Below are 19,449 nucleotides of genomic sequence, written 5' to 3'. Positions count from 1 at the left end.
AATATTCGTTTTTTAATTATTTAATATTTATATTATTATTTCTTTCAACGATTTTATTCTTCAATAAGTCACTGTGGTATTTTCTTAAGGTACTTGTAGAACTAATGTAGTATAATTACCTCAGTTTCTTAATTTGCATCCATTATTACCAATACTTCTCTGTTGTAATATGTAATGCGCTATTAAAATTGAGCACAACATTTGCATTAACTATTCACAAGTTTAATTCAATTTTAATTTTTCATTTCTATTACATAGTAAGTGAGAATGAGACAAATACAAATATTGGTGAATAAAGATGATTAAAATTCTACATCCATTCATTAAAATCATTTTATCATCAAAATAATAATTCATCATACTTTTAATATAGTACCATAGAACACTCTAGAAGACTAGAATATAGATAAAATTATATAAATTGATTAAAATGATTAATATAATTTTAAATTTTACAAAAATGTAATTTTGTAAATCTAATAGCTTTGCATGACAAAATATTTTAATATAATGTTTTACATTTTTATGTAGAAATGTATTTGGCAAAAATAAGTACTTTTAAGCATAATAGATGCTTGTAAAAATTATAGATATATATATTCTTTTAGTTTATATTTATTGTTATATTATAATAGAATTTAATCTAAGGTGATTAAATTTATTACATTTATTCAAAACTTCAAATGAATAAATGATAACTATTAATAAGTTATAAGTATAAAATTTTGCTTAAGTTCTGATATTGAAAAACAACTTTTTTAATCGAAATTATGAATTCCAAGTTTTAGAAAGTGATAACATTTTTATCAATTATATTGCAATTTATAAGATTTATAGTTTAATGGAATGTCAGATAAAAATAGTTTAGGGGTCATGAACAATTTATGAATTCAAATTCCTACATATTATATTTATATAATAATAAATCGAGATATTGAGTCCACTTTCAATTGGAAGATCATTATGTTTATTTTTATATCTAAATTCAAGTTTGAAAAGTAGCAAAATTTTACTTTTTTTTTATTATTCGATAATTAAATGTTTTTCAAAATAGCTTAAAAATAAAAATAGTAACTGTTTTTTATAAATATTAAAAAATTCTTTTATATATAAAATTAAAGTTAAAATTATTTTTAAAATATTTATTATAGTTCTTAATAAAGATATATGTAATATTTTATAGTTTATTATTAATTATCACTTAATTAAAATTGTTTATGTATGCTTTATATAACATTACAATTTTATATAAGTTAAAAATTAATTTATAATTTTGATTAAAAACTTATATCGAAATTAAATATTATAAATAAACATATAAAATAATAATAACAACAATAATTGAAAAAAATAAATATTTTAAATAAATTTTACTAATATTTATTATATGATATAGATAACTGAGTAACAGTTTAAAGTATAATTTATTTATTATATATAAAGTTGTAACTATGAATAAAGTTAGATGAATAAAATGAGTTTTAGCCTTTATCTTTTCGACTTATATTCAGACCGACGTTACTCACCCGGGCATTTTACGATTTATCATTGCACCTAAATCTGGAACAATTTGTTTTTGATCAGGATTATAAAGTAATGTTCGTGCACTTAAAAAAGATATATCCGGTAACTGTTTTAATATTTTCATCGTTTCTGCTCTTATGGTCATCGGTTTACCGAATCTATCTAATACAACATGTTCTGTATTCTGTACATTTTCTTTTTTACTGGACGTCAATTTTCTTTGTTGTTCATATCTGTGTAATTCAGATTTATTACTTTCAGATTTTAATGAATCTAATTTGTTAACACTGTTATTAGTTTGAGAAAGTTTCAAAGTTTTAAGAATTTCATTTTTTGTTCTTGATTCTGAATCCACTTTCTTCCAGTCTATTATACTAGGTCCAGGTAACGGTTCTATTATTTTGGAAATTTGTAGTTGTTTTAGGGGCTTGGGTAGAGTATCCGATTGTTTATTACTTGATTTATATGATTTACTTAATTGAGTCTGTTTGTAATTTTTACAAGAACTAGTTTCTGTAGGATCTGTAAAAAAATAATTTTAGTGTAGTGAAAGTAAATTATAGAATACCTAATTTCAGTAAATTATTGTTTAATATGAATAAAAAGTCAATATTGTAATTAGTCTTCAAATATATTGTTAATTAATTTAAGTTATATCTGAAATATTGTATATGTATATTTAAAAATAAAATTCCAATGCATTTATACTGATAGAAGAACTGGCTTAACACTTACAATTGTATATAGAGTTCCTTGTAGAAGCAGCATGATGATAGGATTTAAAATGTATGGGATAGTGAGATGTTAGTAAAGGATCAAAAGGATATAACAGATCCAGTGGTAGAAGTGCAGATAACCCGCCACCTGTATCGTTAATTACACAGTACAGTATACAAAATTCATATAGTAAATACCAGAATTAAAAGAAATGATAAAAAAAAAAAAATGAAAACAGAACAAGCAAGACTGAAGTATATAAACAGGAAACATTGTAAATAACTAAACCTTAAATATCTCTAAAATTTGAAATATTTTAGAATACTTACCTTCATCTAATGGATTAATCAATCCTGAACTATGCCAATCAAATTGCGCAGCTGGTACCTCCTATTATAGATGCATATTGTTAATACTTATAACAGAAAATTTTATGAATAGTAGAAATGCATTTAAACTTTAGATTTATTTTATTACATTATGATTTATAACTAATAATTTTGCAATAATATCAAATTAAATAAAATAACTTCTAGTTTTATTTGAAGATTTAAAGCTTCATATTAAATTAAAAATTACATACTTCTGTAACTGCAGAACTTGTTTTATTATGATTTGATGCAATTATTTGTTGTATATCATTAAAAGCTTTTACTGGTTCTAAAGGCGAGTAACCTAAATTAGCAGCAAATCTTGGAATATTAGGATTCCACCTTGGTCCAAATAACTAATATATAACACATTATTATTTCTAATTACATTATTAAATGATTATTTCTTACCCAGCTTAAATGAATTATATTAGCTTTAATAATTAACCATATAAAGATAAATACACAATTCCTTTTAGTATTTTTAGGAAATAATGAAGATGGAAATAACATACTTCTATTATATTAAATTTTATTTAACAGGTATTCTTTATTAATGTTTATATATATTTTTAACTAACATAATAAATTTAAAATCTACTTACTATATTACGAGAATCGATGCCTAAAGCACTTAAAAGGATATTATTGCTACTGCTGTTTAACCACTGATAAGTAAGAGCATTAGTTTCTTCAACACTTTTTAAGTTTTTCCATATTTTATCAGTTTTAATAATTAAAGATTGCAAAGCCACACTAGGACTTGCAGTAATCGATGGAAACATATTTGTAACTATATCTTCAATCTTGTTTGCAGCCTAGAAATAATTAAATATGTTATTAAATTTAAATCCTTTCTACAAAAGTGTATTTTAAATTATGTACTTATAAAATAATTTAAAAATATTTTTAAGTACTATGCAGAAATTCTATCAAATTAAAATTCTAAATATTCTAAGCAAAATAAAATTGTACTTACATTCTTATTTTCAATATGAAACATAGACTCTATTATATTAACCGATCTTTCAATTACAGGTATAGATGATTCAAAATCAGCAAAATCATCAATAGACTTATTATCGAATGTACATATTTCAGATGGTTGAATATTTTTATTTAAATTTGTATTTGTGTATTCTTTTACAGAAACACTAGAAAAATCAGCAAAATCACCAAATTCATTATCAGATATTGATAAAAAAGTTTCAAATTGTTCTGTATCTAAATTTTTTGTTTCATAATTTGCAATATGATTTTCTATTCCATTAATTATTGATTTTTTTACTGTGTCACAGGCATCAGACATATATTCATTAACTTCACGAAGTTCATCATTGACAGAAACATTTTCTAAGTTCGTCAGTGGTGAGTGAAAGTTAGATATACAATTATTTATAGTAAAAACTGATTTATCAATTGCATTGTTTGATTTTAAACTATTATCGTGATTATCAATAAAATCATTTTGAAACATTGGTTTATAAAAAGCTTCTTGCTGTTTTAAGTCAAAAAAATCGCAGTTAATTTCTTTTTTAAGACTATCTTGTATATTACCTTCAGGACTACTATTTTTATAATTACTTGCACAATCCATTTCCTTAATATTCATAGATTTTGGAAAGTCGTCAATAATATCAGTGGTTTTTATATCAGGGATATTGTCTTTTGATTGTTGAAAATTATCTGTTTTACTATTTGAAACATAATCTTGCTTTAAATTTTCAAAGCAATTATTGTCTCTATTAAAATCGAAAACATTATCTGCCAATTTATAATCTATATTTAATTTTTCAGTAGAAAAATCAGTTAAGCTTACATTAAAATTTGCAGAACTTATTACAGATTTACATTCAAAATTTACATCATCACAATTAATTTCAATAATAGATTGTTGCGGTGAATCATTAAATTTATAATTTGTAAATACATCATATTTATCATTCTTAATTTGTACATTTGAAGAAAAATTAGGTCCTAAAGTTTTGTTATGATTTAAGTTGCTATGATCAATGAAATTAGATTTATTACCTAATTTTGATTGAAAACTATCCGTATTGAATAATAAAAATCCATTGCTGTCATTAAATTTATGACCAGAACATGAATTATTTTTTGTAAATATTTCATTTTGTACTTTAGATTCTTGAAATTGCTCTTGTAAATTAAGTGTCAAACTAATCATTGGTTTATTTCTAATAGGACTATCAGGTTCTAACAGATCTTTAAAATGTTCATAATCATAAAAATCATTTTCTAAATTTTGATGTATGTCTGAAACACTGCTTGGATCATCCAAAATTAAACTCAATGGTTCAGGATCATCATTACCTTCTACATTGCACAATGAATCTTCCAATTCACTACCTGTTTTACCACTATCATCCAAACTACTATTGTTACTACTTATTACATTATTATTAACAATATTTTTTACATAATTATCATGAAAAAGGTTCAAACTATCACTATTACTATTAAAATTTTTAATCTCATTATGGTTAGGCAAAACTAAACTGCTAATACAAGATAAACCATTACTATCAAAGTCACTGTTTTTAACATTATCACTATTTGTCCTATAGTTTACATTTGTATAGTTCACATCATTGGTTTTTTCAACAATTAAAATCTCGTCAGTTGTTGTTCTCTCAATAATTTCATTGATATTTGGTGATGCTACCATTTGTGAAACATTTGTTATTCCATTTACCTTTGGTGTACCACATAATGAAGATATTGGAGTTGATATGGGAGTAGATAATTTACGAGGAGAATCCGAAGCTATTGATGAGCCTAAAAACATATTTTAAACAAATTAACAATTTAAAAAAACAATTTTTTTAATAAGTTTTAAATATTATATTTATGTTAATGTCCATATTTTTGTTTACAAGTTTTATCTCAAATAAATAAAATATTTTACTATCAAATCCAGCAGTAGTAAAATCTCCAAATTCATCATCATCAGATTCTCCAAAGTTATCCAAAGGTGGTGGAGTTGAACTCACTAGTGGTGGGATTGCCATTATGTTGATCTTTTCGAATTGAGAAAATTAAAAAAATGATAAACGTGTAAAATACGAAATTCATCCATAAATATAATATGGCAAATCCCGATTCTTAACGTGCGTTAAATAATAATAATTAATCAATCTTTGAACGATAATTGTCAGTATGGTTTTCGATAACAAGAATTACATAAAAGTATCTACGTAGTTTTAGAAGTTAATAAGGTTTGACAAAACAACTTGCGTATACTTAACATAAAGCAACGATATGTCAATTTTGCAAAATAGTTGAATAGGTTAGATATCATTTGTAACTGCGCAAAGAACTTGGTTTGTTTTTCATTTGATATGTGCAAAATTTATATTCAAAATAAAAGCAATGGTGATATTAATTGTATTACGATTATGTAATTCATTGTGGTCAACATTTTCGTGTGTGGTAAAAAAAATCACACGTAGACATATACAAAGAACATTAAGAGTCTCACCTGAAAATCCCAACGAAAATTTTCTGGTGGCTTTATGCTATGAGGGTTGCTTCTAACACTCGCAAATACGTTTTTCAAGATTATCGCACCATTAGTATTATTTTAGATTTCCGCATTAATAAAGACGACAGCTCTCGTATTCTCGCGCGAATCTTTGATATACGCGAAAAAAGAATGAATAATGTATTTGATTGTGATGAGATTATCCGTTTCACTAAATAATACGAGCGGAATGGAATATCACCTGTACACATTCTGTTTTCCTCTACCTTTGCCTCTTTTAAGCCTATATTCACATTGTCCGATATTAATATTCATAATTATCGTACCGCTTTTGTATTCTTATTAAATGATTGGTTACTTCGACTGTATTTTAATGTGAGACTTAATCACATTAATAAAAATAAAGATAATGAAATGATAATAAGAAATAGGCATATGATAGTATGCATACCTCGATTACTTGTAGCAACTTAATTTCCAAGGAATCATTCATTTATGTCACATAACAGGCTACAAGAAAATATGTAATAAAATATAATAGTATACAAATATTGCCTATATTAGTTTTTTTAGTACTTTGTTGCGAGTATATAAAAGTTTTATACATTTATTCAGGCAAATTTTTGATAATGTCTCGATGGTGAATCATAATTGTAGTGACCATCTTTATCATATTAAATTTTTAAATGAAAAATGTGTGTTTAAACGATGAGTATCATAAGTAAGATTTAATTTTAATAAGATAGACTCAAAAAAAGATATATAGTTTTAATCTAGCTAGATAAAATTTGATTTTAATGTAAGTGATAGGAATTCATAGTATTAAAAGAATATTCAACCCGTCATATAAGGTGAATTTTAGAATATTGTTTACTTTATTCTTCGGTATTACACTTTCATTCGATATCTGATGCTGTAATATTTTAGATGAACATTTATTTCGATGACAGTCTGATGATTTTCAATTTTGCTTCTCGATTCTAGTCTAAAGTCTAAATTTGTCAATTATTGACCATGACTTTTTCAATGAATATTTATTAAAATCTTCTTTCATATACTGATAAAGTAAAATAACAATTAATAGGAAATGAAATTAATTCGTACGTTTTATTTTTTTGAAATATTATTTAAAATTTTTTTTTCTTTAAATCATAATTATGATTTAAAAGATACAATATTAATCGTAAATATTATTAATATAATTTAATTTAAATTAAAATAATATAATTAAAATTTACGGTGTTATGTGTATGACTATACTTTTGTGCATATATAACTTTTAACTGTTGGCTTTTTATCAAGGCTTGCAAATATAGATTTTAGTTTTTATATTATAAGCTTATTATAAATTAATTGACTAAAATCTTATATTATTTATTTATAGAAATTTGTATGTATAATTAATAAATACATTATACAAAATTCTGAATTTAAAATGGAATTTGAAAATGAACATTAATGTTACTAAGTAGAGATTAAATAAAATTAAAATAAATTTCAATAATAAATTTGAAATTTTAAATTGTATGCTATTTATATAAATTTTAATCATTAAGTAAACATATTTCAACCTAAAAATCATAATATATTTGAAGTTTAGCTAACAACTTTTAACTGCAGTTTGAAATTAATAATATATAATATTGTATAGTAGAAGACAATTTATGAATTATTTTACAATTACAGACTTTATAATTTTCTTATATTTCATTTAGTGTATATTTATTGTTAAATGAAATCTTATGTAATAAAAAATGTACCTATTCGTAGTATTAAATATTTTTTAAATATATTCAAACAATAATTTGTTAAGAAGTTACTGTATATCATTGACTACGTGCTTTTTCCAAGTTGTGTAATAAGCATTAAAATATATATTTTCATTTGATAAAACTCCAATATAAATTAAAGGTTATACAATTTATTTAATACTTTTTAAATAAAAATAGTACAATATAATTTAATGAGCTTACCAATAAGTAATATATAGCTAAATTAAAAATTTTATATGTGAAGGTAACTTATATAAATGTACTCTTTACAGATGATAGTAATGATATACAATTGAAAATGACAGATAAACTTATTAATAGATATTTAGATTTTTTTAAAACATTTTAGACGTTAAAATCTTATATTATTCCAAACTATATTTTTAAAAATATTTATTTATGTTTTATTCAATGTCAAATTAAAAAATATTAATTAAAATCTTTCCTAAAGAAATAATATTCCCTTCCTATTTATATCAAACTGATATTATTATTAATATTAACTTATATTATTGTAATTTAAACAAAAAAATGATTATCCTTAACATAGGCTGTATAAGATATATTACGGTAAACATACCGAAGACATTTATTTAATGTGGAAGTTTTATGCATCTATATTTCAAGTAATTAAAAAAAATATTACTTATAAATAATTCTATTTTATGCAGGTTAAAAAGCAACTCTTGATTCTAGATATTAATCACACAGTTTTTGATGTTTTTTAACTACACGCATTCAAATAATACCAAAAATTATAAAATGTAAGTTTTATCTTATAAATTAATATTATATACTGTTTTACAAATTCTATGATTATTTGATGTAAAAAATTAAAATAAAAGTAAATTTTATAATTATAAATTTTAATTTGCTTCACCACGAAAAAATATTTAATGTATATAAATTCGAAAATTTGGTTGTTATATATTATTTTTTACATTTAAAAAATAAATAATAATTCTCAATCCATTCGAAAAATTTACATCTTCAAAAGAATTAGAATTTTGAGTCTCATTATATCCTTATATACTACACGGAGTCACTTATAGGCCTTAATTGAAATATCAGTGATTTAACAAACGTTCAATTTCATCATTGTATGATTAAAAGATGTATATAGTGCCATCTGTTGGTAATTTATATTGGCGGTTTGCTATATTCAAGTTTGGACTAGAGGTATTTTTATATATATTGATTTTATAAAATGGCGGAGGGAAAGTCACGACGTATTGCTGCTGCACAAAATGAAGATTTATCAAATGTTGAATTCGAAACTAGTGAAGATGTCGAGGTTATTCCGACCTTCGACAACATGGGCCTTAGAGATGAGTTGCTTCGAGGAATTTACGCTTACGGTAAGTTTTATAATAAACTTTCACTTTATAAGAAAATTTAACCTAAAAATTGGATCTACATATTTAATTCCTTATTTATATATTATTTTTATATAATTTGATTTATTAATATGTACTAAATGTAAAATCTTACGTGACTTTATTCTATATTATTTATAGGTTTTGAAAAGCCCTCGGCTATTCAACAGCGCTCGATCAAACCAATAATGAAAGGTAGAGATGTTATTGCCCAAGCTCAATCTGGTACCGGAAAAACGGCAACATTTTCAATTGCAATTTTACAATCTCTCGATACTCAATTACGTGAAACACAGGTTCTCGTACTTTCACCTACAAGAGAACTTGCCACTCAGATTCAAAAAGTTATTCTAGCTCTGGGAGATTTCATGAATGTTCAATGTCATGCATGTATTGGTGGTACAAATTTAGGTGAAGATATCAGAAAACTTGACTATGGACAGCATGTTGTTTCTGGAACACCTGGAAGAGTATTCGGTAAATATTACAACAATTCATTTTAAAAGTATAAACATATATTAAGTTTTTATATTATCTTTTATATTACAAGTTTTTGTGATACAAATATTTATTTATTTTACTTACATATTAGTGATGTTATATGTATAATATATGTGATTGTAATTTTTTTAATTAATACGTACTGTTTGTTCTATTATTATATAATATTAATTGTACAATATTGATTTTATATATTTAATTAAAATTTTATATACTTAAAAAAATTTATGTTTTTAATCATATTATAATTAAAATATTATTAAATTTTATTAAAATATATTTTTATTTTATTAATTTATTTATTTTTACATTTGCTTCATTGTTATAGATTAATTATTAAATATTTTATATTTTAGATATGATCAAAAGAAGAGTCTTACGTACTAGGGCAATCAAGATGTTGGTTCTTGATGAATCTGATGAGATGTTGAATAAAGGTTTTAAAGAACAAATTTATGATGTTTATCGTTACCTTCCACCAGCAACCCAGGTAGTACTGGTATCGGCTACATTACCTCATGAAATTCTAGAAATGACTAGTAAATTTATGACTGATCCCATTAGAATTCTTGTTAAACGGCAAGTTTATAGATTTTTAGTAAAGTCAAATCGAAAATATTGTGACAAAAATGTTTAATTTATAATTTAATTATTATTTCAGTGATGAGCTGACACTTGAAGGTATAAAGCAATTTTTTGTTGCTGTTGAACGTGAAGAATGGAAGTTTGATACTCTCTGTGATTTATATGATACATTAACAATTACACAAGCAGTTATATTTTGTAATACAAAACGAAAAGTTGATTGGTTAACAGAAAAAATGAGAGAAGCTAATTTTACTGTATGTTCAATGCATGGAGATATGCCACAAAAAGAGAGAGATAATATAATGAAGGAGTTTAGATCTGGACAAAGGTATATATTTACTGTATAATTTTATGAATATTTGAACTTTGTTATCTAAGTTCAATTTTATTTTTATTTTTAATTTAATTTTATTTTATTTACCTTTTTAGTCGTGTGTTGATAACTACAGATGTCTGGGCTAGAGGAATAGATGTACAGCAAGTGTCTCTTGTTATTAATTATGATTTACCAAATAATCGTGAGTTATACATTCATAGAATAGGTCGTTCTGGACGTTTTGGAAGAAAAGGTGTTTCTATTAACTTTGTAAAAAATGACGATATTAGGATTCTTCGAGATATTGAACAATATTATTCTACTCAAATAGACGAAATGCCTATGAATGTAGCCGATTTAATATAATATCTATATTATAACTAATGTATTAAGTTGTGCATAATTGTTCATAACAGAATTTAAGGAAGGTTACCACATTTTTTCAAATGTCTCAATTTAGATACGTAGACAATTATTTAAACAAAATATTAAGAAAATTCAAAACAATTTAAGAAATTTAAATATTCTTCCTTTATTCTGTAGAAATAACTAATTTTTATATGCAATAGACAATTTATAAAATTATATTTATATTTTATTATTGATAAGCTTACAATGATTGTATAAAATAAAATATCAAATAAAAATATAGTTATACTTTGGTTTTTTTTTTATACATAATTTTAAATTACTTATTGACTATTTATAGTGACAAATCTTAAAAATATTAATTATAGTAATGTCAGTAAATTCTTACTGAGAAAATCAATAACCACCCTTATATGACGTTCTGTAGTGCATTAGTTTCTTCAGTAGGTAAAGATGATTTTGACGAGTTAAAATTCACGATCTAGTGCAAGATAAAATTATAATGTTAAGCTAGTTATTAATATCTTTAAATAAATTGGTACAACCAAACATAGCCTACACGCAATGAAAACTTATTTTAAATGAGTAATTTAAAATGAGAATTAGATATAAAAGGCAATTATAGAAAGAAAGAAAAATGTAAATATAAAATTAATTATGACTACTGACAGTGGGAGTTTATTTCTTTGATGTTTATTTAATGTTTAAAATAAAAGATGAATCAACAAGATAGGGTAAGAAATTTGGAAAACCAAGCTATTTCTCACTTCCAACAAAATTACAAAGCAGATGGAGTGTGTTCAAGTAAGATTATTCTTTAATTAATTAATTATTTTTTTATTAAGTTAATTTAAATATCAACCCCTTAAAAGATTAATATTAAATTTGAATAATTTTTTTTTAAGCATACATAATTTCAAAAGATATTTGCACATTTTATATTAGTATTTAAAGAGCTGCTTTATAGTCAATAAAGTATGATTTAATTAAATATTTCTTGATTTTCAAAAGCCCAAACGTGTATCCAGCAGAAAGAAAAGTCAACAATTTGCATTGCTGTTTATCTCATGTCTGAAGTTTGTTTAACCATAGATTTAGAACGAAATGCAACAGCTCAACAAATTATTAATATAATTCAAGCTGAAACAGAGTTGGGACTCATTAGAACATCACCACTTACCAATACCCAACCAGTATTTGCTCTATGGCTATGTTCATCACAGTTAGAAGTTCAATTAAGACCAGTTCATAAGCCACTGGAGTTAGCAATAAAGTGGCCTAGGTTAGTTAATAAGTATGGTTCACAAAAGTACAAGGACAATGACGAAGAACCATTATTGTATTTTCGAAGAAATATTTTTTTGTCTAGAAGAGATGAAGAACAAATTAAAGAACCAAAAATTATGGAATTATTATATGCAGAGGCTAACAGGAACGTACTTGATGGTAATTTTAATTTATGCAAATCTTTACATCAATTAATTTGAAATATTCATTTTATACATCAATGGTTAAATATTTTATTTTAGTTATTTATAAATGAGATATTTATACATCAATTTTAAATGCATAATAAACTAGATTCATCAAGAAGAAAACATTGTAAATTTATTTTTGAATAATTTAATATAAAAATTGGTACTATTTTATCTACTGCAATTTTATTGTTAAATGTATTGATTATTTAGTTCTTATATGTGAATTATAACAAATTATTTAAATGAAACATATGTTTCATATTAAAAACTGTCTTAAATATAGTTGACATTATGAGCTCATAATATTATTATAAATAACAATTAGATTCATCAAATTAAAAAAATAAGCTATATTATAATGTCATGAATGATAAATGTAACATATTTGATTTTAAATAATATTTTACACACAATTATTTGAATAAATTATTCTCTTTAATTAAAAAATGTCATAAAGTTTAAAACTTATATAATAAATAATTTTAAAAAAAGTTATTTCTTTATAATTTGATTAAACGAAATATTCATGTTGATGGTCGCTGGGTGAACATTAACTGCAATATATCGTTGAATCAAGGGCATTCTAAGCTTGAAGAAAACGCAATTCATGAATGGTGAATGTAGGCAGATATCCTTGTGAAAGTCAGGCGCGTTACGCAAGCCTCGGAGCTCTTCAAGCGCGTATCGAGCTGGGACCATACAATGTCCAGGCCCACACTCTCACTTTCTTCAGGAAGCATAGAGGCCGCTTTCTACCTCATCATTACAACTCACCATCGCTCCTTCTAGGCCTCGGTTTTGGACTGGGCCTTGTTGGAGGCAAGGGTGCGCCAGAAGCGCGACTTCTCGAACAGTACAAACGCATACCAAATCATTCTGGTACGAGTACCAACCCTCGTAAGCTCTTAAGGAAGTATCTTGAATTCTGCTGGGGTTTGCCTTGCTATGGGGCCGCCTTCTTTCAAGGCCAAATTGAGAGACCCGTTCGAGGACTCGCCTCTTGGATTACTAACCACGACCTACCAGTCCTCATTGCTATCAATACAATTGGCGTGTACATAGTCGACGATTCACAATGCGTAAGTCTGTCTATCTGTATAAATAAACAAAATTTACTTACTTTAGTCGCATCATTTTTTTGCTCGCAGTTTTGTTGCTGTCTCAAATTTATTATTTTGTTGCTACTTAAACTAATAGTAACTGAGTAGTTTTTAACTATTTTATTAAAATCGACGTAAAGTAATTAGATTTAAACTATCTAGTTATAAACAGAAGGTGGTAATAAAAAATTTAAATATTTGATAAGAGATTGAAATATTGATTATTGAAATATATAATGATATTAAAAGCTCAATATTTTTAATTTAAAAAATTATTTTAATAAAAATAAAATATAACAATTGTACTTACTGTAAGAATTAATTTCTTTGAAAGAAATTAAAAATAAAATAATCTATAAGCTAATTGCATTCAATAATTTATACATTTCAGAGTCTTTTATTGAGCTTAAGGTATTCAGAATTAAATTGGGAAATGGCAAAGCCTTCTGATGAAGGAAACCCAGACTGTTTGCCATGTTTATTTCTTCAATTTCCAGTGCGAGAAAATGGCGCACGTGTATTTAAAATACTACAAGTATTCTCCAAACAAGTAAGACTTCATTTAAATATAATGTTTTATATTGTATACACGTTTTTAAGATTTTATCGGCAATTAAATAAATATATACAATAAGTGTAAGTGAAGATTGTAAATTCAGCATTAAGCTTTGTTTAAATGTGAAATTGATATTTACTAATATAATATAATATAATTGTTTGAATTTATTTTTAGGCAATAATGATGGATACATTAATTTCTGGTTTTGCTGAAGGAAGTAAGCAAAGCGAGATAAACGATGAAAATGTAAATGTCGATAGATTGCAAAATAATTCAATGTTATCAAACATTGGAAGTTTTACAAATAAGCTTAGTAAATTTACACTTGCCACATTCGATGAAGAAGGTAATTTAATCAAATAATTATGTAAAAAATTTAGTAATAAAGTAGCCTACTAATATCTTGATTATTTATAGGCCATTGCATAGGTCAGATGGGTTCGTGGTCGATTCAGTAACCCTTTACTCTTGCGATTTCTTCAATTATTACATCATTCAATACACTAATTGTCAAATAATTAAATCCCAAACCTACATTTTGATAAAAAGTCACTTTCTGTACAAAATCTATCAAGCGTGTTTAAAAATTATGAAATAAATTAAACAAACCTTTTATACTATTTATGCATATTTTATTTAAACAGTTCATTTTCTTGAGCGTTTACTGGTCGTAAAGGATAGAAAGCCGATTGTCATTTTGAAGAAATTCAAGAAGCTTACGATACCGTATGGGTATAAGCTCACGATGACGATTTAATCGTACTTCTAAGGCATGTAATTTAAGGGTAATACTGTTATTAGTTTTGGAAAGGTCTTCTTTTTCTTCTTTAGTTAAACCTTCGGACTATAATGCAAATAATTAATTTATACTTAAATTTTAACTTTTTACATCTGATAAAAAGAATTGAATAATCCTTTGTTATATATTAAATAAACTTTGTCTCTAAATTTGTAAATTAGAGTTTTGCATAATTAATTTGTTCTAATTTTTTTAAAACATTAAAAAAACCAATTTCTTTATCTTTATAAAGAGATTTTATAAATAAATTTAAAAATATAAAAAGTGTTAAATAAAAATGAATAGTATAATTAAATATTATATTTGATAAAGAATTTTAATTAAAAAAAATACACACTTGAGTTAAAGTTGCTTGTATTTTAATCAATTTATCACTGCATTTCTTATAGTCTTTCTTCATGCAATTTGCTCTATTAATTGACGTTTGTTTGAAGTGCTCAAGGCATTCATTTCTAATTTGTGAGGCTTGTTTATTTGTTAAATATTTCACATTTCCTAATTTCATTATATATGGAGCTAAGAAATTAGTGTCTATATCAACCTTTTGTTCACTTCGAATTCTGATTTCTTCTTCCTGCAAAATCATACAAAATTTTATCGTGTAATTATTGATTTTTATTTAATGGAAACTACTTATTAAATAATTTTTCCTTGTAACCAACATAAATTAATAAATTATATGTAATTTTGAAAGATAAATAAAAACTATTTAATTAAAATGGCATATGTTTTATGAAATACATTTTACCATAGTGAGTAACGTCGTTTTAGCATCTTCATTTCTAATAGGATTGTATGGTGAAATTTTCAGTTTAGGGTTCTTAAATTCATTAGCTCTGTCTTCAAGAAATTTGAAAATTGCAGTTTCTCCTTTACGGATCTCTACAATACAAGTTTCTTCTTCACTTAGAAGTGTTTCTAATAATTCAATCAAATCGTCAAAGTTTTCAGGTTCAGCCATTGGGTCAGGCTGAAAATATAAATAATATGTATATAACAGAATAGAAATATGTATATTTTAAATTATTATTTTAATTTAGATGTTCCAAATTATAATTAATAATATTCACATTGTAACTCTGTGTCATATGTGGCGAGTAAACAAGGCGATCTCCTCTGTCGGTGATAGGAGGCTTAATAAAAGTTCTAGTAGCCTGTGTGTACTGTCCTTCGCAGTAATGAAATTTTAGGCGTATTTCATTTTTTATAAAATCAAATTCACGAGTAGCAATGTCTTTATTTGGAGTAACTTTTATGTTTCTATGGAAATTTTCCACAATTTTCTATAAAAAAATATATTTGTTCGATAAAGTATAAAATAAATTTAAAGTTTTTATAATAGCTTACTATAATTGTTCGTTCGTGAATATTATTTTGTAGATTATCATTGAAAACGGAGTATTCCACGAATCTAAATTGATAAATAGACATTTTAAATAGTATAAATATCTCTACGTAAATTGAACAATAAAAATATATTTTTATTTAAATAGAATAAAGTGTAATAATTTTACGTGTTATAGTTTATTTAAAATTATAAGAATGTTAAAAAATTAGTAAATAAAAAATATATTTTTAATGTATTGTTCCTAATAAAAATGTTATGTTATGAATAGATAAATATATTAATTTATTTAATTATGAAAAACATCGATATGTGCAATTACCGATTGTAAAGGTTATCGTTACGATTTTTATAATTTTGGGAAGTAAATAACGAATGCAAGTGAAAGCTAGCTAGTTCATCGAGTCTCTTTTTATTGTAGAATTCTAATGTTCTTTCCTCGTCAATGGTTCCTTTACTTTTTATAAAATATTGATGAGCTAAAAAATAATCCAATTAACGTATTAAATTTATTATTATGAGAAATAGTAAATGGACAATAAAAATTAGATACAATAAACAAAGTATTTGTAGGTGTATAAGCATTATTAAAATTAAATATGTATTTTTGAAAATAGTATTGCTCTTAAAAGTATCTATAAATAATATTTTCATTATATTAATGAGTAGTCGTAAATTTGATTTCATTTCATTAAGTGAAATATAAGAAAGTCGAATTTTAATACCCTTGCAAGCATCTATTCGTCCATTAGAATAATAGTCAGTAATAGTTTCTTTGCATAAATTTTTTTCGGATCTTATAAGCTTATCTTCACGTTCTTGATATTTCTCATAAATGTAAATTGGATTTTTGTACTTGTAATCATCATATAAAGTAACGGACTCAATTAAGCCATCGTTACGTGAAAATGGAGCGTATAAATAGACTTTTGTTTTCTTAAAGTATATGCTTTTAGTACCATTTGGATATCGTTGTTCATAATCTGCAGATATTACAAGTAAAAGTTATGAATAAATAATAATAATATTTGGATATTTTAAATATAATAAGAGTTATAGCTCAATTAAATAACTTTCAAGAATAAATAAATGATTGATAATGATCGTATATGAAAATTACAAAGGATCTTTCTTATTCAATAATTTATATCGATATTTTTTCTCTCTTATGAGCTCAATAAAAATTTATCAAGTTAAACACTTGGCCTACCATATTTCTCATATGTATTTTTCATTTTAGAAAAGGTTAAGATAGTTATAGTCTTCAATACCTTTGTTAGATATTTGAATGCGGCTGATGTAAGATGGGGGCATAACTAAGTGGAATTCTTCGCGTATGCTAATATCTGGATTTTCAACGTCGTTAACTTTGCGAAGACTTGTAGGTTCCCCAGCTAGCAGATGTTCCCAACAATGTGTATCCGTGAGATCCCATTTGAGTTTTGTGCACGCTTCCGCGCAGTCCTGCATATTTACCCAGTAGTTGTCACTATTCCAGAGGCTTTCAATGCCGAGGTAATAGTAATCAATTTTTTGGTCTTGAACTGAATATGAGTATCCCGTTGCTGGCTCGATGAACAACGGCTCTGTAATTTCTAAACTGCGCGGCCCACGGTCGTTCGGTAACAGTAGTACCCAACTATGCACTCGCATCCCGAACAGAGGGTCACGTTTCGGTTTTTCCAAGTTCTGTCAATGAGATTTATTGGATTATTTATTTATTTATATTTGTTTTTGTCAAAACAATTTTTAAAAATTTATTATTAACTAAATCACCTGTTTCTTATATACTGATATACCTTATAGCTCTATTTTAGTAACTGATTTTATTCATTTTATAAAACTATATCAAAATATTCAAAAAGGATGAAATTAATACTTTTGATGGCGTTAATATAGATTTCCTAAAACTTAATTTAGTAGCTGGTAAATATCAGTTCATGCTGTGCTAAATTCTCTTTGCGTTATTATTGTCGAATTGATAGTAATTCTATGGATTCGGCTTGAAATAGGTGTAGCACATTTAAGGATGAGTTTAACTATTTTACAGAAGACTTACCGCGATGTTCTGCATGTGTTCCTCCTCTTGGCGGTCATATTCCTTCTGGATTTTCTGCTGTTCACGTTCTTCGATACTTCGGAGAAACTTACTGGTGAGGTCTGCAGGAGGCGTCGGTTTATATTTACTGACAAAAGGAGATGGTGTAGGCGCGGATGGTTCTATGGATGGTGGTAAATATGGGCAGAGCACAAGAGTCTGGTCACAGAGGGTCTGATAACTTGAGGCATAGCCATTTATGACGTAGGCATTATATCCGAGACCCAACAACAGAGAGACCATAAAGGTCGACATCTCGAAACTGTTTGCGCGTCGATTATGTACCAAGTACGTTGGCGAATACAAATGTTTCGGCTACAGAGAAACAAGAAACTTGATTAATGCATAATATAAACCTTTACATTGATGCTATTGCTATAAAGCTATGTTAGAAGATAATATTAAAAATAATGTTCAATTATACTCTTCCGCGTGTAATAATACAACAATTAATTAATTTATATTTAATTATTCATCTTAATTTTAATCTTATTTAAATCTTCTCTTTTCTATTTACCTTCTCACTTTTCACCATTATATATTAGTAATACAGTAATGATCTAATAATAATTCAAATACCTATTTATTATTACATAAATGAAATATACATTGTCTATAGTATTCTTTACTAAATAAATAAAAAATCAAAAAAAAATTTTGAAAATATTAATAACAAAAATTTTTCTTTATCAAATCAAAAGGCTTTAGTCGACAGATATGCTTTGCCCTCGAAATTCGATTAGATCCATCGAATTCGATTTATAATTTTTTCAAAATTTCATGATTTGCTCGTTTTGATAGTTTAATTATTTCATCGTTATTATAAATAATAATTATTAAAGTGTATACTATTAATTTTATTAAGTGAATATTTTGTGAAGAATAAAAACAGTATATTATTTAAATGTATCTTTGAATGTTATGCAATAATATTTCATTGTAAGTGCAAACAAACTTATATATATATGTGACATATTATGTAAAAGTTTTAATATATATAACCTTTACATTCTAATTCCATAAATAATGTAAAA

The 19,449-nt window shown here is 25.1% G+C and overlaps 4 protein-coding genes across 5 annotated transcripts; 2 read left to right on the top strand and 2 right to left on the bottom strand.

The window, feature by feature from the left end:
* Nucleotides 1–1,414: 1,414 nt before the first annotated feature.
* Nucleotides 1,415–5,728, bottom strand: Afti (aftiphilin). Its single transcript, XM_011505589.1, has 7 exons — nt 5,539–5,728; nt 3,592–5,408; nt 3,218–3,430; nt 2,825–2,968; nt 2,571–2,631; nt 2,260–2,388; nt 1,415–2,046 (listed from the first exon to the last, which is right to left on the bottom strand). Exons 1-7 carry the CDS (start codon nt 5,639–5,641, stop codon nt 1,523–1,525), a joined length of 2,991 nt encoding a protein of 996 aa, XP_011503891.1. The 5' UTR covers nt 5,642–5,728; the 3' UTR covers nt 1,415–1,522.
* Nucleotides 5,729–9,048: 3,320 nt separating this feature from the next.
* On the top strand, nt 9,049–11,065 carry LOC105366960 (eukaryotic initiation factor 4A-III). Its single transcript, XM_011505576.1, has 5 exons — nt 9,049–9,244; nt 9,404–9,739; nt 10,120–10,342; nt 10,425–10,679; nt 10,781–11,065. The coding sequence occupies exons 1-5, from the start codon at nt 9,094–9,096 to the stop codon at nt 11,031–11,033; spliced, it is 1,218 nt and encodes a 405-aa protein (XP_011503878.1). The 5' UTR covers nt 9,049–9,093; the 3' UTR covers nt 11,034–11,065.
* Nucleotides 11,066–11,390: 325 nt separating this feature from the next.
* Nucleotides 11,391–14,793, top strand: Bili (FERM domain-containing protein 8 Bili). 2 transcript variants are annotated; one of them, XM_011505566.1, is made up of 7 exons: nt 11,391–11,675; nt 11,753–11,840; nt 12,048–12,482; nt 13,139–13,593; nt 14,006–14,164; nt 14,348–14,519; nt 14,591–14,793. In XM_011505566.1, exons 2-7 carry the CDS (start codon nt 11,753–11,755, stop codon nt 14,629–14,631), a joined length of 1,350 nt encoding a protein of 449 aa, XP_011503868.1. In that variant the 5' UTR covers nt 11,391–11,675; the 3' UTR covers nt 14,632–14,793. The 2 variants fall into 2 exon arrangements, with proteins under 2 accessions (XP_011503868.1, XP_011503860.1); XM_011505558.1 differs by having other exon boundaries at nt 11,391–11,840.
* LOC105367600 (coiled-coil domain-containing protein lobo homolog) lies at nt 14,793–18,950 on the bottom strand. The gene is made up of 10 exons (XM_011506368.1): nt 18,933–18,950; nt 18,377–18,730; nt 17,589–18,006; nt 17,043–17,300; nt 16,640–16,796; nt 16,320–16,383; nt 16,043–16,255; nt 15,721–15,942; nt 15,310–15,546; nt 14,793–15,017 (listed from the first exon to the last, which is right to left on the bottom strand). The coding sequence occupies exons 1-10, from the start codon at nt 18,948–18,950 to the stop codon at nt 14,835–14,837; spliced, it is 2,124 nt and encodes a 707-aa protein (XP_011504670.1). The 3' UTR covers nt 14,793–14,834.
* Nucleotides 18,951–19,449: the final 499 nt, after the last annotated feature.

This window comes from Ceratosolen solmsi, unplaced genomic scaffold (assembly GCF_000503995.2).
Source record: "Ceratosolen solmsi marchali unplaced genomic scaffold, CerSol_1.0 scaffold7, whole genome shotgun sequence".
Taxonomy (NCBI): Eukaryota; Metazoa; Arthropoda; class Insecta; order Hymenoptera; family Agaonidae; genus Ceratosolen; species Ceratosolen solmsi.
The sequence above is the reverse complement of the archived record's forward strand: the minus strand, read 5'-3'. Positions and strand labels throughout refer to the sequence as shown.

Bases quoted from the DNA above. Each gene is read 5' to 3' on its own strand.
- Afti (XM_011505589.1), bottom strand. From the start codon at position 5,641: ATGGCAATCCCACCACTAGTGAGTTCAACTCCACCACCTTTGGATAAC. The intron at 5,409-5,538 runs GTAAAATATTTT...ATATGTTTTTAG, and splicing joins TACTACTGCTGGATTTGATA to GCTCATCAATAGCTTCGGAT. The intron at 2,632-2,824 runs GTATGTAATTTT...CATCTATAATAG, and splicing joins CAAGTTCTGCAGTTACAGAA to GAGGTACCAGCTGCGCAATT.
- LOC105366960 (XM_011505576.1), top strand. From the start codon at position 9,094: ATGGCGGAGGGAAAGTCACGACGTATTGCTGCTGCACAAAATGAAGAT. The intron at 9,245-9,403 runs GTAAGTTTTATA...TATTATTTATAG, and splicing joins TCGAGGAATTTACGCTTACG to GTTTTGAAAAGCCCTCGGCT. The intron at 10,343-10,424 runs GCAAGTTTATAG...TTATTATTTCAG, and splicing joins ATTAGAATTCTTGTTAAACG to TGATGAGCTGACACTTGAAG.
- Bili (XM_011505566.1), top strand. From the start codon at position 11,753: ATGAATCAACAAGATAGGGTAAGAAATTTGGAAAACCAAGCTATTTCT. The intron at 14,165-14,347 runs GTAAGACTTCAT...ATTTATTTTTAG, and splicing joins TACAAGTATTCTCCAAACAA to GCAATAATGATGGATACATT. The intron at 14,520-14,590 runs GTAATTTAATCA...GATTATTTATAG, and splicing joins TGCCACATTCGATGAAGAAG to GCCATTGCATAGGTCAGATG.
- LOC105367600 (XM_011506368.1), bottom strand. The intron at 16,256-16,319 runs GTAAGCTATTAT...ATTTTTTTATAG, and splicing joins TTCACGAACGAACAATTATA to AAAATTGTGGAAAATTTCCA. The intron at 15,018-15,309 runs GTGTGTATTTTT...TTTGCATTATAG, and splicing joins TACAAGCAACTTTAACTCAA to TCCGAAGGTTTAACTAAAGA.